General features: G+C 36.2%; 1 protein-coding gene across 3 annotated transcripts in view; it reads left to right on the top strand.

Moving 5' to 3' along the window:
* LOC132131950 (guanine nucleotide-binding protein G(q) subunit alpha-like) overlaps nucleotides 1–17,194 on the top strand; it is a 36,138-nt gene extending 18,944 nt beyond the window's left edge. Inside the window, exons 2-8 of one of the 3 annotated variants that reach the window (XM_059544142.1) lie at nucleotides 4,705–4,889; nucleotides 5,265–5,419; nucleotides 6,771–6,899; nucleotides 7,239–7,367; nucleotides 15,011–15,140; nucleotides 16,161–16,314; nucleotides 16,450–17,194. In XM_059544142.1, the coding sequence (XP_059400125.1) occupies nucleotides 4,705–4,889; nucleotides 5,265–5,419; nucleotides 6,771–6,899; nucleotides 7,239–7,367; nucleotides 15,011–15,140; nucleotides 16,161–16,314; nucleotides 16,450–16,640 (1,073 nt within the window). In that variant the 3' untranslated portion in view covers nucleotides 16,641–17,194. The remainder of the gene's footprint in view (nucleotides 1–4,704; nucleotides 4,890–5,264; nucleotides 5,420–6,770; nucleotides 6,900–7,238; nucleotides 7,368–15,010; nucleotides 15,141–16,160; nucleotides 16,315–16,449) is intronic. The other 2 variants (XM_059544144.1, XM_059544143.1) reach the window with 2 other exon arrangements.
* The last annotated feature ends 289 nt before the right edge of the window (nucleotides 17,195–17,483 follow it).

The raw sequence follows: 17,483 nt of genomic DNA, 5'->3' as shown, positions 1-17,483 counted from the left end.
AAAATTAAGCACTGTTTGTTTAATTTGTATATTCTATTTGTAATGTGTATCTTTGTTCTTATTTATTAACAAAGATAAAGTAATTACTATTTTTCTTATTTTCAACTTCGCCCACTATTGCAAAATAGTAAAACCAGCATGGGCAAAGAATTGTAAATAGTGATTTTTTTTATTTATTTTTTTCTGAAAAATTTATTGTGATATGATATTTTTGCCATATCGTAATAATCGTAGGGGTGGGAAATATCTTATCATTTACGATATACTGATAAAAATGGCCCACACTATAAGAAATTAGTCTTGGTGTGATAACAACGATAAAACCTAGTTTTTTTAGTTTTTTTCATTGGAAGGCAGTCGTGAAACTGAGAAGGAGTTTATCGCTAAATGAGCATCTGCCTCTACAATCTTGGACTGGTTTGGTCAGGGCTGTACAGTCGGACAAAAAAATTGGTCAGTGCAATGAAATAAATATACTACAGTAGCATGTTTGTGATAGGTTTGCATGTGTATGAGCCTGTTGTCCAACAAAGAGATTCACTGACATACTAACTTTTACTCCAAAAAAATATATATATTTTATAGTATTCTAAACTCGTGGTAATGAGTTTCTTCATAATGTCGTTAAAATATCATAATGTAGTTAAGTCCAAGTGCCGATTACAATGGCTCTATATTTGATCTAGTAGCAATGCACTGAAATTTCGGCAATAGAAATAGGAAAAAAAACAACAACAACAGTGATTTAAGTAGTGCTTCACAGATTGCGCATCCATTTCGTTCCATGTTTTCAGTTGGGGCATCATGCTTATGTTATCTTACTGTGCAGCAACATGGCATGGCTGAAATGTAGAAATGATCTTTTACAAATTTTCCCATTTCCTGCTTGCCATTTTGTTTGGTTTCCGTTGGAGGATTGATTCATGTGATGGTGAAAGAAGAGCAGACCTCGCTAATGTATGGCTCCTCTTTGAATCATTGCTGTAAAAATGTTGCCATGGCGACCTCCTTTGCTGCACTGTGAGCTCACGGACATGACTATAGGATGGATCCAGACTCACTGCTGTTCTTCCTCAATAAAGAGACTGTAGTTCGGCCTTGATGTTTGACCTCTCTCATGTAGTTTCTTAAAACTAGTTTTGTGTAGCTTGCTTTTCATTAAGTCAAATTTGACACCATTTACTTTAATACATATCAGTGGTCTTATGTATGATTCTTTCACTATTCTTTTTATGTAATATTTTTTTTTTTTTTTTTTTTTTTTACCTCTGTAAATGAAATTATCTCTGATTTGGAACTAATAGTATTCATTAATGTAGCCTTAATGTTTATCATATATAATGCAAACCTACAAAAGTTTGGGGTTGTTTTAAAAATGTTTCTTTCGCTCACCAAGACTGAATTTATTTGATCAAAAGTGTATTAAAAACAGTATTATTATTGTGGAATTGTATTGCAATTTAAAATAAAGGCTTTCTGGTTTAATACATTGTGAAGTGTTATTTATTCCTGTGATGTAAAGCTGGATTTTCAGGATCATTACAGAAATCATTCAAATATAATTACTTACTGCTCAAGAAACATTTATTTTTGTTATTCTTAATGTTGAAAACAGTTGTGCTGCTTAATATTTTTTGGAAACTGTGATACATTTCAGATAAACATATTTTTAAATAGTTTTTATTTACAGTCACTTTTGCTATCCTTGGTGAATAAAAGTATTAATTTCTTAAAAAATAACCTGTTACCAAAACTTTTGATTGGTAGTGTACATTAGAAAATGCGTACCAAGTGTATTGCGGCTTGGTTTTAATATTGCTACACCCCTGTTGGTCTGGCTATATTTTGATATAACTCCCTGTTTCCATCATCCAGTTAATTCCTGATGGATTTTTAAATTTTTTTTATTCCCCATCCTGCTTTGCTTAAATGCATCCGATTACGGAAATAATATCTGGTTGCAAACATCAGTTTGCAGCCACTAAGACAAATAACCTTGTCTGTTATTTCTTTATACTGTAGAAGTAGACCAGCTATTTGAATTTGCACATGCATTTGTTTCACTACCAGGTCTCCAGTTTCCTTTAATTGCCAATCAACCAAACATTTGTGTGTTTGTTTCCCACAAAATGACCTAATATGGAGGAAGACCTGATAACAAGGTGCTTCAGTAATGTTCAAACAGTTTTGGTTCAGTTTCTGTGGCGCAGTTGTTGTAAAGCTGCAGGGAGGTGCAGCTATTTGGCAAGCCGAAGGTGCCAGGAGAGCAGTGGTTATGCAACCAGGCTGTTTATTGGGTTTCCCCTGTCAGCAAACCACCGGCAGTACAGTGAGAGCGAGAGACCGACAGCAAGCAGATAGTCTGCAGGGAAGCTGGATTATCACAATCCAGCTGTTGGAGTTAAAACTAGCCATGACTCAGCTCAGGGAGAGATGGGACAGGAAAATAATGGGAAATCGAACTTGCATCTCTCATATGAGCTCAACTTTTTGTGAGTGTGTGAACGAACCACTTGGCAATGGCTTCTAGAAAAGACTTCTAATGCCTAATGATGTTGAGACACATGTAATTTAAAAAAAGCTGGCGTTTCTGTCTAGTGAAATTTGATTAGGCCCAGAACACCTTTTGGTTGCAAAGAAACGCAGTATTGTGCCATTTTAATTACAAAAAAGAAAAGGCAAAAAAACAAATCTCGCACACTATGCAAAAAAATATCTAAATATTTATTTATTCACTGTTTCGTCGCATGACCTTTAGGTATTTTTTAAACCTTTTAAAAAAAAATCCAGATGAAGGTCATGCGACCGAAACGTAGTCAATAATAAATAGATATTTTTTGCATAGTGTGCAGGATTTGTTTTTTTTTTGCTTTTTAGTTTTTGACCTTGTTGGTCTTTGTCTCCAACGCACCTATCTATTGCAGTTAGGTGAAAGTGACGTGACATTCAGCCAAGTATGGTGACCCATACTCAGAATTTGTGCTCTGCATTTAACCCATCCGAAATGCACACACACAGAGCAGTGAACACACACACACACTGTGAACACACACCCGGAGCAGTGGGCAGCCATTTATGCTGCGGCGCCCAGGGAGCAGTTGGGGGTTCGATGCCTTGCTCAATGGCACCTAAGTCATGGTATTGAAGGTGGAGAGAGAACTGTACATGCACTCCCCCCACCCACAATTCCTGTCGGCCCGCGACTCGAACTCACAACCTTTCGATTGGGAGTCCGACTCTCTAACCATTAGGCCACGACTTCCCCTAGGTGTGCAGAGTTTAATTACAAAATATAAAAAACAAATGCTCATTCTGCTGATATACACGTTTACGCCATGTTTCCTTACCATGCACGATTTAGGCTACAGGCCTTCGATCATGGGTTTTGAATTCAGTCTCTCTTGTTTGTTTAAATAAATGGCAGTTGTCAAGGATGTCAATACTGGAATCATGTGTACACCAAGATAAAACCTGTGCAACTGGTTATCATACCAATCGATGCACGACTTTCCTAACTGTTGACACTGTATTGTCCGGAACGTGAAATATTTTGAAAACTGGAACAGTTACTTGACTTGTTTTTTCCACCCGCTAGTCCAAGACCTCCCAAGTTTCCAGGGAAGTTGTATTGTTGAACTTTGGCGATGGCTTAAACATTTTTACTGGCTTGAGTCATCCTAAGCACCTAAGAAATGCACAGGGAGATGTTCCTTTATAAGAATTCTGTTTTAAAGTGTGGCTGTATTAGTTTACATTGCGTTAACATGGTTAATTGCATGATTAGATCTTGAACTAGAACATAAAAGTTTGAAGCTCCTCTTTTTAGGAGATGAAAATGCTTTTGTTTAAGGTTTCTACACTTAATTATTTCAATATAGAGTTGTTGTAAACATGACATTTTGGTACCTATCACATATATTAATATTAAATGTGTACATGTAGTACCATATGTTAGCTTATGTATAAAAATATTTTGTAGAAAAGTTGTGCAAATGTTTGTCAAGACAAGACAAATACGTGCTAATATATAGTAAATGTTAATTTCTTATATATTGTTTTATAAAATGTTGGCCTATTAAATACTCTCTGATACAAGTGTTTAGTAATCGTAGTTCTGTTTATCATATTTAAAGCCAATGTAGAATTTTAATAATGATATATTATTGTAGTTTGTAATTTTAAGATTTTTAATTAATTATTGAATAAATGGTTTCAAATTAGTATTCATACTCGTATTTGATTTTCAAAGTTGTATAGCATTTTTCATAACGCATTGTTTTAAAGCAGCTTAATAGAAAATACTTGTTTTAATGTTACAATTAAAAAGTATTCAGCCAGAGTGCAGTGTGTCAAAAGAAACCTGTTATAGCTGTATATTACTGCCAAATGGATGTTATGTGGTTAGTTAACACTGTGTATTCCATTAAGCAAACAACAAACGTGTTAGGCAGCAGTTACAACTTGTGAATGAATCAACATACAAAACTATTATCCTTATAAAGTTGGCATCATCCAGAGTCTTTTCAAATGTCGTTGACTAAAACCTTTTTAAAAAGGCTGGATCCAAACTGGAGCCAAATACGAAAAAGCTTCAGATAGACCTTGATATCTTTGGGCTCTCAAAAATCAGGAGGCTGATTTAAAACTGGAGCCAAAATATGATCTAACCCTTTCCCAATGTTGCTGTTGTTTTGTCATCCTCAGGCACGGGCGAGAGCGGCAAGAGTACGTTCATTAAACAGATGCGGATCATTCACGGGACAGGTTACACCGATGAGGACAAGCGTGGCTTCACCAAACTCGTCTACCAGAACATCTTCACCTCCATGCAGGCCATGATCAATGCCACCTGGCACCTCAAGATCCCGTTCGAGAACGAAAATAACAAGGTGACTGCTGCACGCTGAACAATCCCTGGCTGTCACTCCACTGTAATCATCTCTTTGATGCCCAGAGTGCACGTCGAGATGCAAATCAAACCCAGATAGGCCATAAACGTGGCTATAAAAAGCATTACAAAACTTGCTTGTAAATTTTATTGCTGTCACACCACGGTCAGCTGTCTTTCTTCAGTGCAGGATTACAGTTAATTATTCTAATGTTTTGGTTTTGAAGAATCAGTTGATATTGCCTTAATAAGAAGAAACTTTAACTCGACAATTTGTGACCTAGTTGGTTGTAAACCCCATTGGAAGTCATTAGTATTACACCGCCATTAAGACATAAAATGGGCTGTTTATTGTGTAATGTGTTTTTATCCACAGAACAATGCTCTGCTGGTGCGAGAGGTCGACGTGGAGAAGGTTTGCTCCTTCGACCAGCCCTATGTTAATGCAATAAAGATGCTCTGGGCGGATCAAGGCATCCAGGAAGCCTACGACCGCAGGCGAGAGTACCAGCTCTCTGACTCCACTAAATAGTAAGTGTGTATGGTGCTATTAGCCATTAGCTCCTTTTAACTTTATTGCTTTTAATTGAGTTGTCGGAAGCTACATCTCTTCTTGCGGTCAGTTAGAAGCATATTTGTGATAAGTCATAGATGTATAGATGCAGTATTATGGCCTGTTCACACCAAGAACATAATAACTATATTAGCTTCCACACCAATGGACGATTACATTCTGTTTATTGTAAGCGTGCTGCGGTTTTGTGCTGCTTTAAATGTGAAAGCTCCTTAAAAGCCGGATAAATATGATTGGCTGTGTTTTCCTTTGTGTTTCCTTATAGTGGTGGTGTGGACTTCCATATTCTTCTATGGTTATAGTTTCAGTAATAGTTATTGTCCTTGGTGTGAATGCGCCTTTGCAGTAAAGTACAGTACAATCACCTTTATGTGAAAAATGGCATAACTTAGTTTATCATTACACCCACACGGAATCTATGCTCTTACCAAAACTTCCTCAAAATGTAAGTTTTACATATTCATCTTGTTCCAAAAAAAATAATAAATGGAGAAATTTTAAAGAATGTTTACGCTGCTTATAATGGGCTACTTTTATGGCATATTTTTGCTCATGTGACTTGGGCAATGTCGTCTGATGTCGTACAGTGTCTTTGTGAAAATAAAAAATGGTAATGAATCAGGGATTGAAATTAACTTTTTTGTGCACCGCCCACTGTGGCTGACTTATACTCAGGTGCGACTTATAGTCCGAAAAATACAGTAATATACTTCATATCTTATAAAATACGCAACACGACACGAACATTACTTTGGGAACCAGAAAGCGTCTGACTTCAAGTCTTCAACTGTAAATGGCAGAGTTTCTGTGAATTCCAGCCACAGCCAAAGTCAAACACACCTATTGTAACATTTTAATCCCTTTTTCGGAAAAAGCAAACAAAATTCTGTTCTGAAAATCCCCTTAAATCTCATTTGCACTCAATGTAAAAATGTGTTGTGCCAGGTTTGACTCAATGTTCATGCACTGTGGCTTGTAACTGAACAAGTCCCACCAAGTTTCAAAGGGGGAAAAAGAGCAGCGTAAAAATTCTCTAAACGTTTTGTGTTCCACAAAAGAAAATCTGGTCTAGAACAATAACGATAAGTCAAAATGTATGTTTTGGGGTTTGAATATTTACATATTTATATTTTTAAAATACCTTTTTTCTTTTTTAACCATATTTAAATCAGTTTTACAGGTTTTCCAAAACTGCATGGAAAACATGAAAAGTTCAGGATTTTTTGTGAGTTTTCGTGTGGGTCTACTTAGTTGTGTATATATACACACATGTACATTTCCTCTGTTTCTCACCGGTTCATCCCACAGTTACCTTAGCGATTTAGAGCGTATATCGCTTCCGGGATACGTGCCCAGCCAACAGGATGTGCTGAGGGTCCGAGTGCCCACTACTGGCATCATAGAGTATCCCTTTGACCTGGAGAATATAATCTTCAGGTAGCACCAATCCCACGGCACACCCTCACTGCCGCCGTTGTCTCCTGACCTTTAACCTGCTGCTGCTTGCTACTGCACTTCTGCCTTCCCTGATTGCATTCTCACACCTATCCGGGGCTCAACCTTTGCTATTGTGGTTTCTTTGCTTCTTTTAAAGAGTGTTGTTTTGGGGGAACTCACTGTAGAGATCATCAGTGGAATAAGCAGAAGGTTGTGGGGTTGCATCCCAGGATCCTGAGTGGCGTTCCCTCACTGTTTTTCCAAGGGGATCTTAAAGGGATCTGCTGCCATGCTTGATTCTTTCTTTCTTCCTTTCTCTCCATTTCTCCTTGTCTCTAGCTATCTAAGTGATTTGGACCGTATCGCAGACCCGTCATATCTGCCGACTCAGCAAGACGTGCTTAGGGTTCGCATCCCTACTACAGGGATTATTGAATATCCCTTCGACTTGCAAAGCATCATTTTCAGGTAGACCATAATGTCGGAGAGGACTCCTCCTCAAGTTTTAATGTCTTCATATGTTTGTAACTTTTTGATCTGGTACACTTCGGCCAGTTAAACAAACAAGGTTCGATAAGTTTATCAACTTTTCTGATGTTACTGGCTGTTAATGTCATTCTTAAGTCATTAACTTCATTAACATTCATCCATTTTTTTTGTCTTTATCGTTATTTATGTGTGTGAAATTCAGTGGATTGAAGGTTGATTGTGAGACATAAGGGTTCATCCATGTTCTAACCAGAACCAAGTTCTTAGGAGTGATAGCAACAGTTTTTATGCATTAGAGCAATATTGCTTTTTGTTTTGTTTGCCATTCGCTTTTGTTTTGTTTCTAAAATATATAAATTTAAGTACATTAAGCTGTATTAAGCAATCAAATTTTTAAAAGCATAAGGTATTTTCTTTATGCGTTTTTTTGTTTGTTTGACTTGTCACTTGATTTGCATTTTATTAATTGCCTTTTTATTTTTATTTTTTTTTTGATTTGCGTTTTCTTTTTACCTTTTGTTTTGCATTTTTTTTGTTTTTGTCTTTTCATTTGATTTGTGCCTTTTTGTTTTTGCCTTTTAACCTTTCAATTAAATTTTATATTTATTTAAACGTATTAAACTGTTTAGCAGAACAAAACTCTCTCTCTATATAATATCCTAGTTTTCATTTTAAATGCTCTTAAGTTTGATACCAAAACTTTTTTTGTTTTGCTTTCGTATCACTTGACATTTTTTTGAATCCTAGCAATGTCTTCTTTGGTGAAAGTATCTGCAAATTTGCCACGACTTCTTTAATAAAGATTTCAGTCATGGTTATTATTTGCATAATGAGAAACTGAAATGTAATGTAAGTGTAAAAATTTGTAATGCCAAGAAAAGTCCATACTACAAAAAGTAGTTCCGAGTTCTTTAACAGTACTCGGCACCAGACACAATTTTACCTTTTAAACATTGCAATTCAAGGCCTTAAAGTAGAATCCACTGCACACAAGAGAACATTCCCACACAGAGCTCAGGCCCTTGTAGCAGGATATATATATACGAACCACGGCTCGGCAGGTGATGTGGCAATGAGTAGCACTCCACAACCCCCCTGTTTAGAGCCTAGATGAGAGAGAAATCCTCTGAAAAGAGGTGATCACAAAAGTTCTGCACTTGACATGTACAAATACCATTTTTGTGAATGTTTATTGCATTTAAAACAAACAAATACTTGCTGACTTCTCTGGGAGGTGGCTGGGACACATTCCAGGTAAATGTCAAGGTAGATCACATGTGGTTTCAGGTGACTGCTACTACAGAATGCAGATAACCTCTGTAGGCGATGTTACGAAATGCAATTGTTTTGGTTAAGTAACCTACTTGGTTACACACTAAACTCCTCAACCCCAGCCATTTAAACATTCTGTATCAAGGTTGAGTTGTCTTCCTCTCCGGCTCCTCGTCCTCCAGAGTAAGAGAGCTTATCCTCGTAAGTAGGTCAGCTGTACCTCCTGCAGGAACGGAGGCTGGCTGAAGAGGCTTTATTTTAGGTTGTAGCTCCTGAAGGAGTCCATTTATCAAAGCTTTATGCCTGGCCACTAGAGACCGAGCTAGCGAGACTGTGTTGCCTACATAAAATAAAATCCTTCTCTTATGTTTTGCCTCACCGAGCACGATTGCAAGTGTAATAAGGGAAAAAATAGCACAGCTGAGAATTGCTCTGATTATTCCCTTCTGTTTTAGCTGGAATCTCCAGTGAGTTTGTCTTCGTACATTTCCATTAATTTTAGGAGCAGTGAGCGTTACCTGACTGCTGACTAAGCTTGAGCATATTCTTGTAATGCACTTATTCATTTTCTGTCTGTTTGCATTAAGAGTGAAAAAAAAAACCGTTAATCTGCTTTAATGCAACATATAACGCATGTGACTGTACTATTCGACTTACTTTAATGTAAAATACAATTACGAGTGGGTGTTTCTTCAACTGTAGGCAGGGTAAATATAATTAAAACTAAAAATATTTAAAAAAAAGTGTCTTTACTAGTAATTAGTTTAATAAAAAAAACTTATTTCAGCTAGTTTCGGTTAACCTTTCTCATTTTCCTTTAACTTGATGTAAAACTGTAAAACTAAAGATGTTTAAAAAAATTAAGAAAAATTACAGAAAATCTACAAAATGACAAACGTCTACTAAATTAAAATGAAAGAGATATAAAAATTTACAAATAAAATATTAATTAAAGCTATATGTAGCCATAATAGTACAAAAAGCTGTAATTTAAGTAAAGCTGTTATTTATTATTTATTTATTTATTTATTTTATTGGAATCACGGCTAAAACATATACAATAAAGCAAAAAAAAAAAGTTATGTAGGTTTTTTTTTTTTTGGTATGTTTTAGCCGTGATTCCCATCCACTTATATTATAAGACTGATAGACTGCAACGGTTTGAGCTAAAAATCTTGGTTTGTGTACTACTGAAGACACAAAGTCACCTACATCTTGGATGCCCTGGGGGTAATCAGATAAACATAAAATTTTCATTTTTGGGTAAACGATCCCTTTAATGCATTGTGCCCAAGATTTTTTTTTTTTTAGATGAAAACATTTTAACATGCTGCTACATGCACATTCAGTTGATCAGAAGTTATGCAGCCTTTCTCTGGTTTTATGACAGCTGTACTTTATGGTTATTAGTAGAACATTAAAACAATACAATATAAAATTTCTCTTTAAAGCATTAAAAACACCAAATTAAAAGTTAAAATCCCTCAATTAAAAATGAGGAAAAAAAACGATTTTAACTGAAGAGGATCACATGAGCTAGTAATTAGGGCAGTATTAGCTAGCTTTCATTTGGTTTACAGTTACTGCACTTAATATACTTATGTAGGTTTAAAATTCTGCATGTCACATTTAATGTTCAACAACAAATATTTTAGCAAAATGTATATTTTCCTCAAAATGATTGAGCTTCTGTTCTATTGCGCTCCATCTGTTTAGCACAGCGCTCGATCACTTGCGTAAGAATCGCCCACTCCTGACAGCAAATTGGCTATATTTGCATGACTTTCTAACATTTACAAATGAAAAATATACAGTGGGTACGGAAAGTATTCAGACCCCCTTAAATGTTTAATTATTTGTTATATTGCAGCCATTTGCTAAAATCAAGTTCATTTTTTTCCTCATTAATGTACACAGAGTACCCCATATTGACAGAAAATTACAGAATTGTTTACATTTTTGCAGATTTATTAAAAAAACATATCACATGGTCCTAAGTATTCAGACCCTTTGCTCAGTATTTAGTTGAAACACCCTTTTGATCTAATACAGCCATGAGTCTTTTTGGGAAAGATGCAACAAGTTTTCCACACCTGGATTTGGGGATCCTCTGCCATTCCTCCTTGCAGATCCTCTCCAGTTCTGTCAGGTTGAATGGTAAACGTTGGTTGACAGCCATTTTCAGGTCTCTCCAGAGATGCTCAATTGGGTTTAAGTCAGGCCTCTGGCTGGGCCATTCAAGAACAGTCACGGAGTTGTTGTGAAGCCACTCCTTCGTTATTTTAGCTGTGTGCTTAGGGTCATTGTCTTGTAGGAAGGTAAACCTTCGGCCCAGTCTGAGGTCCTGAGCACTCTGGAGAAGGTTTTCGTCCAGGATATCCCTGTACTTGGCCGCCTTCATCTTTCCCTTGATTGCAACCAGTCGTCCTGTCCCTGCAGCTGAAAAACACCCCCACAGCATGATGCTGCCACCACCATGCTTCACTGTTGGGACTGTATTGGACCGGCCTGGTTTTCTCCACACATTCCGCTTAGATTTAAGGCCAAAAAGTTCTATCTTGGTCTCATCAGATCAGAGAATCCTTCAGGTGTTTTTTTTTTAGCAAACTCCATGGGGGCTTTCATGTGTCTTGCACTGAGGAGAGGCGCTTCTGTCGGGCCACTCTGCCATAAAGCCCCGACTGGTGGAGGGCTGCAGTGATGGTTGACTTTCTACAACTTTTTCCCATCTCCCGACTGCATCTCTGGAGCTCAGCCACAGTGATCTTTGGGTACTTCTTTACCTCTCTCACCAAGGCTCTTCTTCTCCGATAGCTCAGTTTGGCCAGACGGCCAGCTCGGAAGGGTTCTGGTCGTCCCAAACGTCTTCCATTTAAGGACTATGGAGGCCACTGTGCTCTTATGAACCTTAAGTGCAGCAAAAAATTTTTTTGTAAACTTGGCCAGATCTGCTTTGCCACAATTCTGTCTCTGAGCTCTTCAGGCAGTTTCTTTGACCTCATTATTCTCATTTGCTCTGACATGCACTGTGAGCTGTAAGGTCTTATATAGACAGGTGTGTGGCTTTCCTAATAAAGTCCAATCAGTATAATCAAACACAGCTGGACTCAAATGAAGGTGTAAAAACATCTCAAGGATGATCAGAAGAAATGGACAGCATCCGAGTTAAATAGGAGTGTCACAGCAAAGGGTCTGAATACTTAGGACCATGTAATATTTCAGTTTTTCTTTTTTAATAAATCTGCAAAAATGTCAACAATTCTGTGTTTTTCTGTCAATATGTGGTGCTGTGTGTACATTGAGGAAAATGATTTTAGCAAATGGCTGCAATATAACAAGGTGAAAAAGTTAAGGGGGTCTGAATACTTTCCGTACCCACTGTAACTGACATGTCAGTTATGGACAGAGGAAAACACAGTGTCTTAAATGCATTAAATGGCACAAATATTTTCAATTCTATTCAAGTTTATTTGGATAACGCTTTTTACGATAGTCGCTTATCAGTGGTGACTGTCAGTTAATGTGCAATTGGCAGAAATTTTGAGAAAAATGACATACTGTAGTCAACTGGATGATGAATACTATTAACAGCAATTAGTATATGATACAGTCACACTTGTAGCAATATTTGGTAGTTCTGTATGTTGTTTCAGGGTTCGCATCATCTGTGGTCCTCTGAGGCATTGGCATCCTCTCTTCTCAGGTGTTCTGGATCCAGACTGGAGCTTGTGTAAATCCTAGTTGCAACCCGTGGCAAAACAGAGAAACAAATAGACATCATTAGCGTAGCTGCTGTTCCAACCAAGTAAAATTAATTAGTTTTACCCAAGCTAAATAATTATACTGCCATTTGATCAGATACAACTGCAGTCCAAAATTATGAGATGCATTATTTGAATGAAAGAGATTTTTTTTTAAATCTAGATTTAAACAGAGAGAGAGTGTCTGAACCCCGAACATTATCAGGAAGGCTATTCCAGCATTTGGGAGCCAAATGCGAAAAAGCTCTACCTCCTTTAATGGACTTAGCTATCCTAGGAACTACTAAAAGTCCAGCCAAATGCGTGATGGATTGTAGCGTGGTAGAAGGCTAGTTGGGTACACAGGAGCTAAACCGTTTTAGGGCCTTATAGGCAAGTAGTAATATTTTGTAACTGATATGGAACTTAATAAAGGTAGCCAGTACAGAGACTGTAGAATTGGGGTAATATGATCATATTTTCTTTACCGGGTAAGATCCCTAGCCTAATGGAAACTAATCCCGTATTTTCTAATAATATTACCAACGGGCAACATGTATATTGAAAATAGCATAGGACCTAGGACATATCCTTGTGGCAATCCATATTTTACTGATGATAAATGAGATGACTCCCCATTTAAATAAACAAAGGGGTAGTGATCGGACGTGTAGGATCTAAACCATATTAAAGCCTTCCCTTGAATACCTGTATAGTTTTGTAATCAATCTATGAGTATGTCATGATATATGGTGTCGAACGCAGCACTAAGATCAAGTAAAACTAGCAATGAGATGCAGCCTTGATCTGACGTAAGAACCAAGTCATTTGTAATTTTAACAATTGCAGTTTCTGTGCTATGGTGGGGCCTGAAACCTGACTGAAATTCTTCATATAGATAATATTTTTTTTATTATTATTTATAATTTTTTGCAGGAAAGAGCACAATTGAACAGACACAACATTTTCTAAAATTGTAGACCTAAATGGAAGATTTGAAATGGGCCTATAATTTGCCAGTTCACTAGTTGTGGTTTCTTAATAAGAGGCTTAATAACCGCTAGCTTGAATGGTTTTGGGATGTGACCTAAAGATAACAATGAGTTAATAATATTGAGAAGCGGTTCTTCTACTACAGGTAACAACTCTTTCAGTAATTTAGTGGGTACAGGATCTAATAAACATGTTAGTTTAGATGCAGTGATAAGTTTATTTAGCTCGTCCTGTCCTATAGTTGTAAAGCACTGCAGTTTATCTTTGGGTGCGATGGATGAAACTGAAGTGTAAGACGCTGTAGAATCAACATTTGTTATTGTATTTCTGATGTTATCCATTTTATCAGTGAAGAATTCATAAAGTCTTTTAAACGTTGATGGAATATTTAAATCGCGTGGTGTCTGATTATTTGTTAATCTAGCCACTGTGCTAAATAAAAAAATATTTTCTGTTTGTCATGGTGGATCTATTTGATCGACATTAAGGGCTGCTTATTATCCATACATAAAATGCCAGCTATGAAATTCACCTTAGTGAGACAAAGGTGTCAGCCATTTTATTCAAAATTGTGGTGAGAATGAGTATGACTTGCGGAACAAATGATTTGTTAAATATATATTTGCTATTGGATAATGTTACTAATCAAACTAGTATGAAAAGTATTTAAAAAGTGAATTTTCTACAAATCTATAAGGCCAGAAGAGCCCCTCGATGAAGAAACTTTTTGTTTGATGAGGTTTTCCAAATAACAAAAAAAAAACTACTTTTGTTCATGAAACGCAAAGGCCCATGTACTTTTAGTTCATCTTTAATATTTGCTTTGTTGTGAATAAGCGTGTTTGGCTTTTTTGACCGGCTCGATGCACCTTTCATATCTGTTTTTCCATCTGTCCCTGGTCTTTACTAATACAGTGGCTACAAGTCTGTGAACATGCTTTTTCCTCGCTCATTCACCCTGTCCGTCCTATCCATTCTTTCATTGTCTTTGTATAGATGTTACTAATCCCAGCATACATCTGAAACTCTACAGTTCTGTTTTTGTTTGTGGTGTATTTATAAATGTTTGTTAGTTTTGCTTCCTTTGTGAAATTCACCTCTTACAATGTCGCCATTTTATCAGAACTGAAGATGACCAGCTCCGTGCTTAACCGTAGATCTGTTCTCCCAACCCCAAACTCTCCAGCTGCATGATGAAATCATAATTACGTGCTTATTGTCCTGTTTCAAAACTTCTGTAATTCTTTGTATTAAATTGGGAAGGTTTAACGTCTGCTGTCGTTTTTTGAGCTGGTCTTGTTCAGTTTTATATTATCCAAACAGTTGATCCCTGGAAACCACACAGTCATGACTTAATTTGTGCATGTTGGTGAGAATGAATTCCAGATGTAATGCAATTAACCTCATGATTTTCCAGCCAAAATTTTAATATAATGATAACAGACATGTGATTTTTGAGATGCATCTAATTTTGTGTGACAAGTGGTTTCCATACCTAAGGACCAATTTATTTTTGGTGGCATTGCAGGGCCTCTAGATGTAATTTGATTTCATTGTCATCATAATCATCAAACCATTCTTTTTATGTGAACTCCTATTTTGCCCCCTTTGTCTCAGGATGGTGGATGTCGGAGGGCAAAGATCAGAGCGCAGGAAGTGGATCCACTGCTTTGAGAACGTTACGTCTATCATGTTCCTGGTTGCCTTGAGCGAATATGACCAGGTCCTTGTGGAATCTGACAATGAGGTGATTTTTTTTCTTTTTTTTTTTTTGTATTTATTTATTATAATCAATATTGTATATTTTTTTTGTGACTGCGTAGTTATGTATAAAAAATACAATTAATACAATAATGTACACTTACAAATTTTTTGTTTAATTATATTTATACATTTTATTAGTATTAGTAGTAAGTTATTTTATAGATTTTTATGTGTATATCAAAATAAGAATTCATTAATGTATCTGATCATTTGTTTTAGATATGATTTAATATTATTGTCTGTTAGTAGGTTTTATAATGTATAAATCAAATTAATAATGAACATTTATACATTTTATTATTTTAAATTGTTACATTGTTTATACTTTTTTTAAAAGTAGTTATTATAATCAATATTTGTATTCTTTTTTTTGTTATTTATATATATTTTTTGTAGTGTAAACAAACATTAAAATGTATATATGCAATGACAAGCAATTTTAATGTTTAATTTTATATTTTGTAATTTATTTATTAGAATAAATATTACTAGTATTAGTAATTTTATATTTATGTATATAATTTATCATTTGTTTGATATAATATTGAATTATTCATATTTAGTATTAATACAATGTGTTATTTTAGTTGTTTTTATAATGTGGAAATATTTTCAAATGAATAATGTACATTTATAAATTAATATTTGTGATTGTTACATTATTATTTATACTTTTTTAAAATTATTTTATAGATTTTTGTAATGTATTCACACATTTTAAATGCATTTATTATTAGTATTAGATATTTTTATTTATTTTAAAATGTGTACAAATATGACATTCATTATACATAATTAAATTTTATTTCTAATTGGTATTTACTCATATAATTTTTATTTTATAAATTGTGTATTTAAGAGTAATATTAGGGTAATAGAGTTCTGTATATTTGGAAATATATTCCATTGAGGTTCATCAGCTAGATTAAGCACAGTTAATGATGCAAAAGTCGAAGCTGGGCCGCTTCTTTCATTGTTGTATTTTTGTTTCTGAATTCTGCAGAATCGCATGGAGGAAAGCAAAGCGCTGTTTCGCACAATCATCACCTACCCCTGGTTCATGAACTCTTCAGTCATTCTGTTCCTGAACAAAAAGGACCTTCTGGAAGAGAAGATCATGTACTCTCACCTGGTGGACTATTTCCCTGAATTTGATGGTAACAATCTTTTCACAATGAAGCCTACACTGACACAATGTGGTAGACTTGTGAACTGCAACCACTTCCAAATACACTTCCCATTAGCCTGTTTTGTCTTCAAAATCAATGCTTATCTCATTTGCTGACTCACAGGTCCCCAGAGAGACGCTCAGGCTGGCCGCGAGTTCATCCTGAAGATGTTTGTGGACCTGAACCCAGACAGCGACAAGATCATCTACTCGCACTTCACCTGTGCCACAGACACCGAAAACATCCGCTTCGTCTTCGCGGCGGTCAAGGACACCATCCTGCAGCACAACCTGAAAGAGTACAACTTGGTGTGAGAGAGAAACCAAACGAGAGCGACACACTTGCAGCGCACACATGGCCGAAAGCACTACACACCTCACACGCAGAAACACATGAATGGAAACCGTTCGGACACACCTTCACCCCCATCAGGCACTGGATCTTCTCATAGTCCTCATCTTTGCCTGTTTTTTCCTCTCTTTCTGAGTGTCGACCCCTCCAGCTGATAGCTTTATCATCCAATCTTCCTCAAACACGAAGGCTGGGCCGTTAAACCGGTGCCTGATGATAAATAGCATTCGTTTGCTCTGTAGATGGGCTGTAGGTGGGCTCTTACTGAGGTAGGAACTTAATGGAAACACTTTGTGGAGACCCAATGAGTGTGCGACATTCTTGAAGGACTTCACCTTGCATTACTGAATTTAACCAGGTGATAGTTGTGCAATCACATGCTATAACACTAGAGGTGGAGGTGATTTAATACTATTTTAGGAGTGAAGTATAGAGATTTCCCATCACTGCTTTAGTATTTGGAAGAGATGGCACACCATGTGAATTTTTCGTAATAAGTGACAGATAAAATTATTAATTTTTTATCTTCAAACGTTTACCCTAAAATGTTTTTTCTAAAAACACCCGGCTCACTTCTGTATCCACAAAACTGATCATTCAGGTGGCTGTTTCCTCCAGTCTGATGTTTGCCGGTATTGGGTTTTTAATCAGTATAATTAAAGGGATCCAGCTAGTATTCAAAGATATTTACTGAAAGATTGTGATTTGTTTACATGCTTTGTTACATCGGTTTTAAATCTTTGACCGAAGCAATCAAATAAACGCCTTTCCTAGCCGATTCATTCATGCTTTTACTCAATATAACA

The sequence above is a fragment of the Carassius carassius genome, chromosome 48 (genome assembly GCF_963082965.1).
Source record: "Carassius carassius chromosome 48, fCarCar2.1, whole genome shotgun sequence".
NCBI classification, from domain to species: Eukaryota; Metazoa; Chordata; class Actinopteri; order Cypriniformes; family Cyprinidae; genus Carassius; species Carassius carassius.
This window is presented reverse-complemented; position numbering and strand designations above follow the sequence as displayed.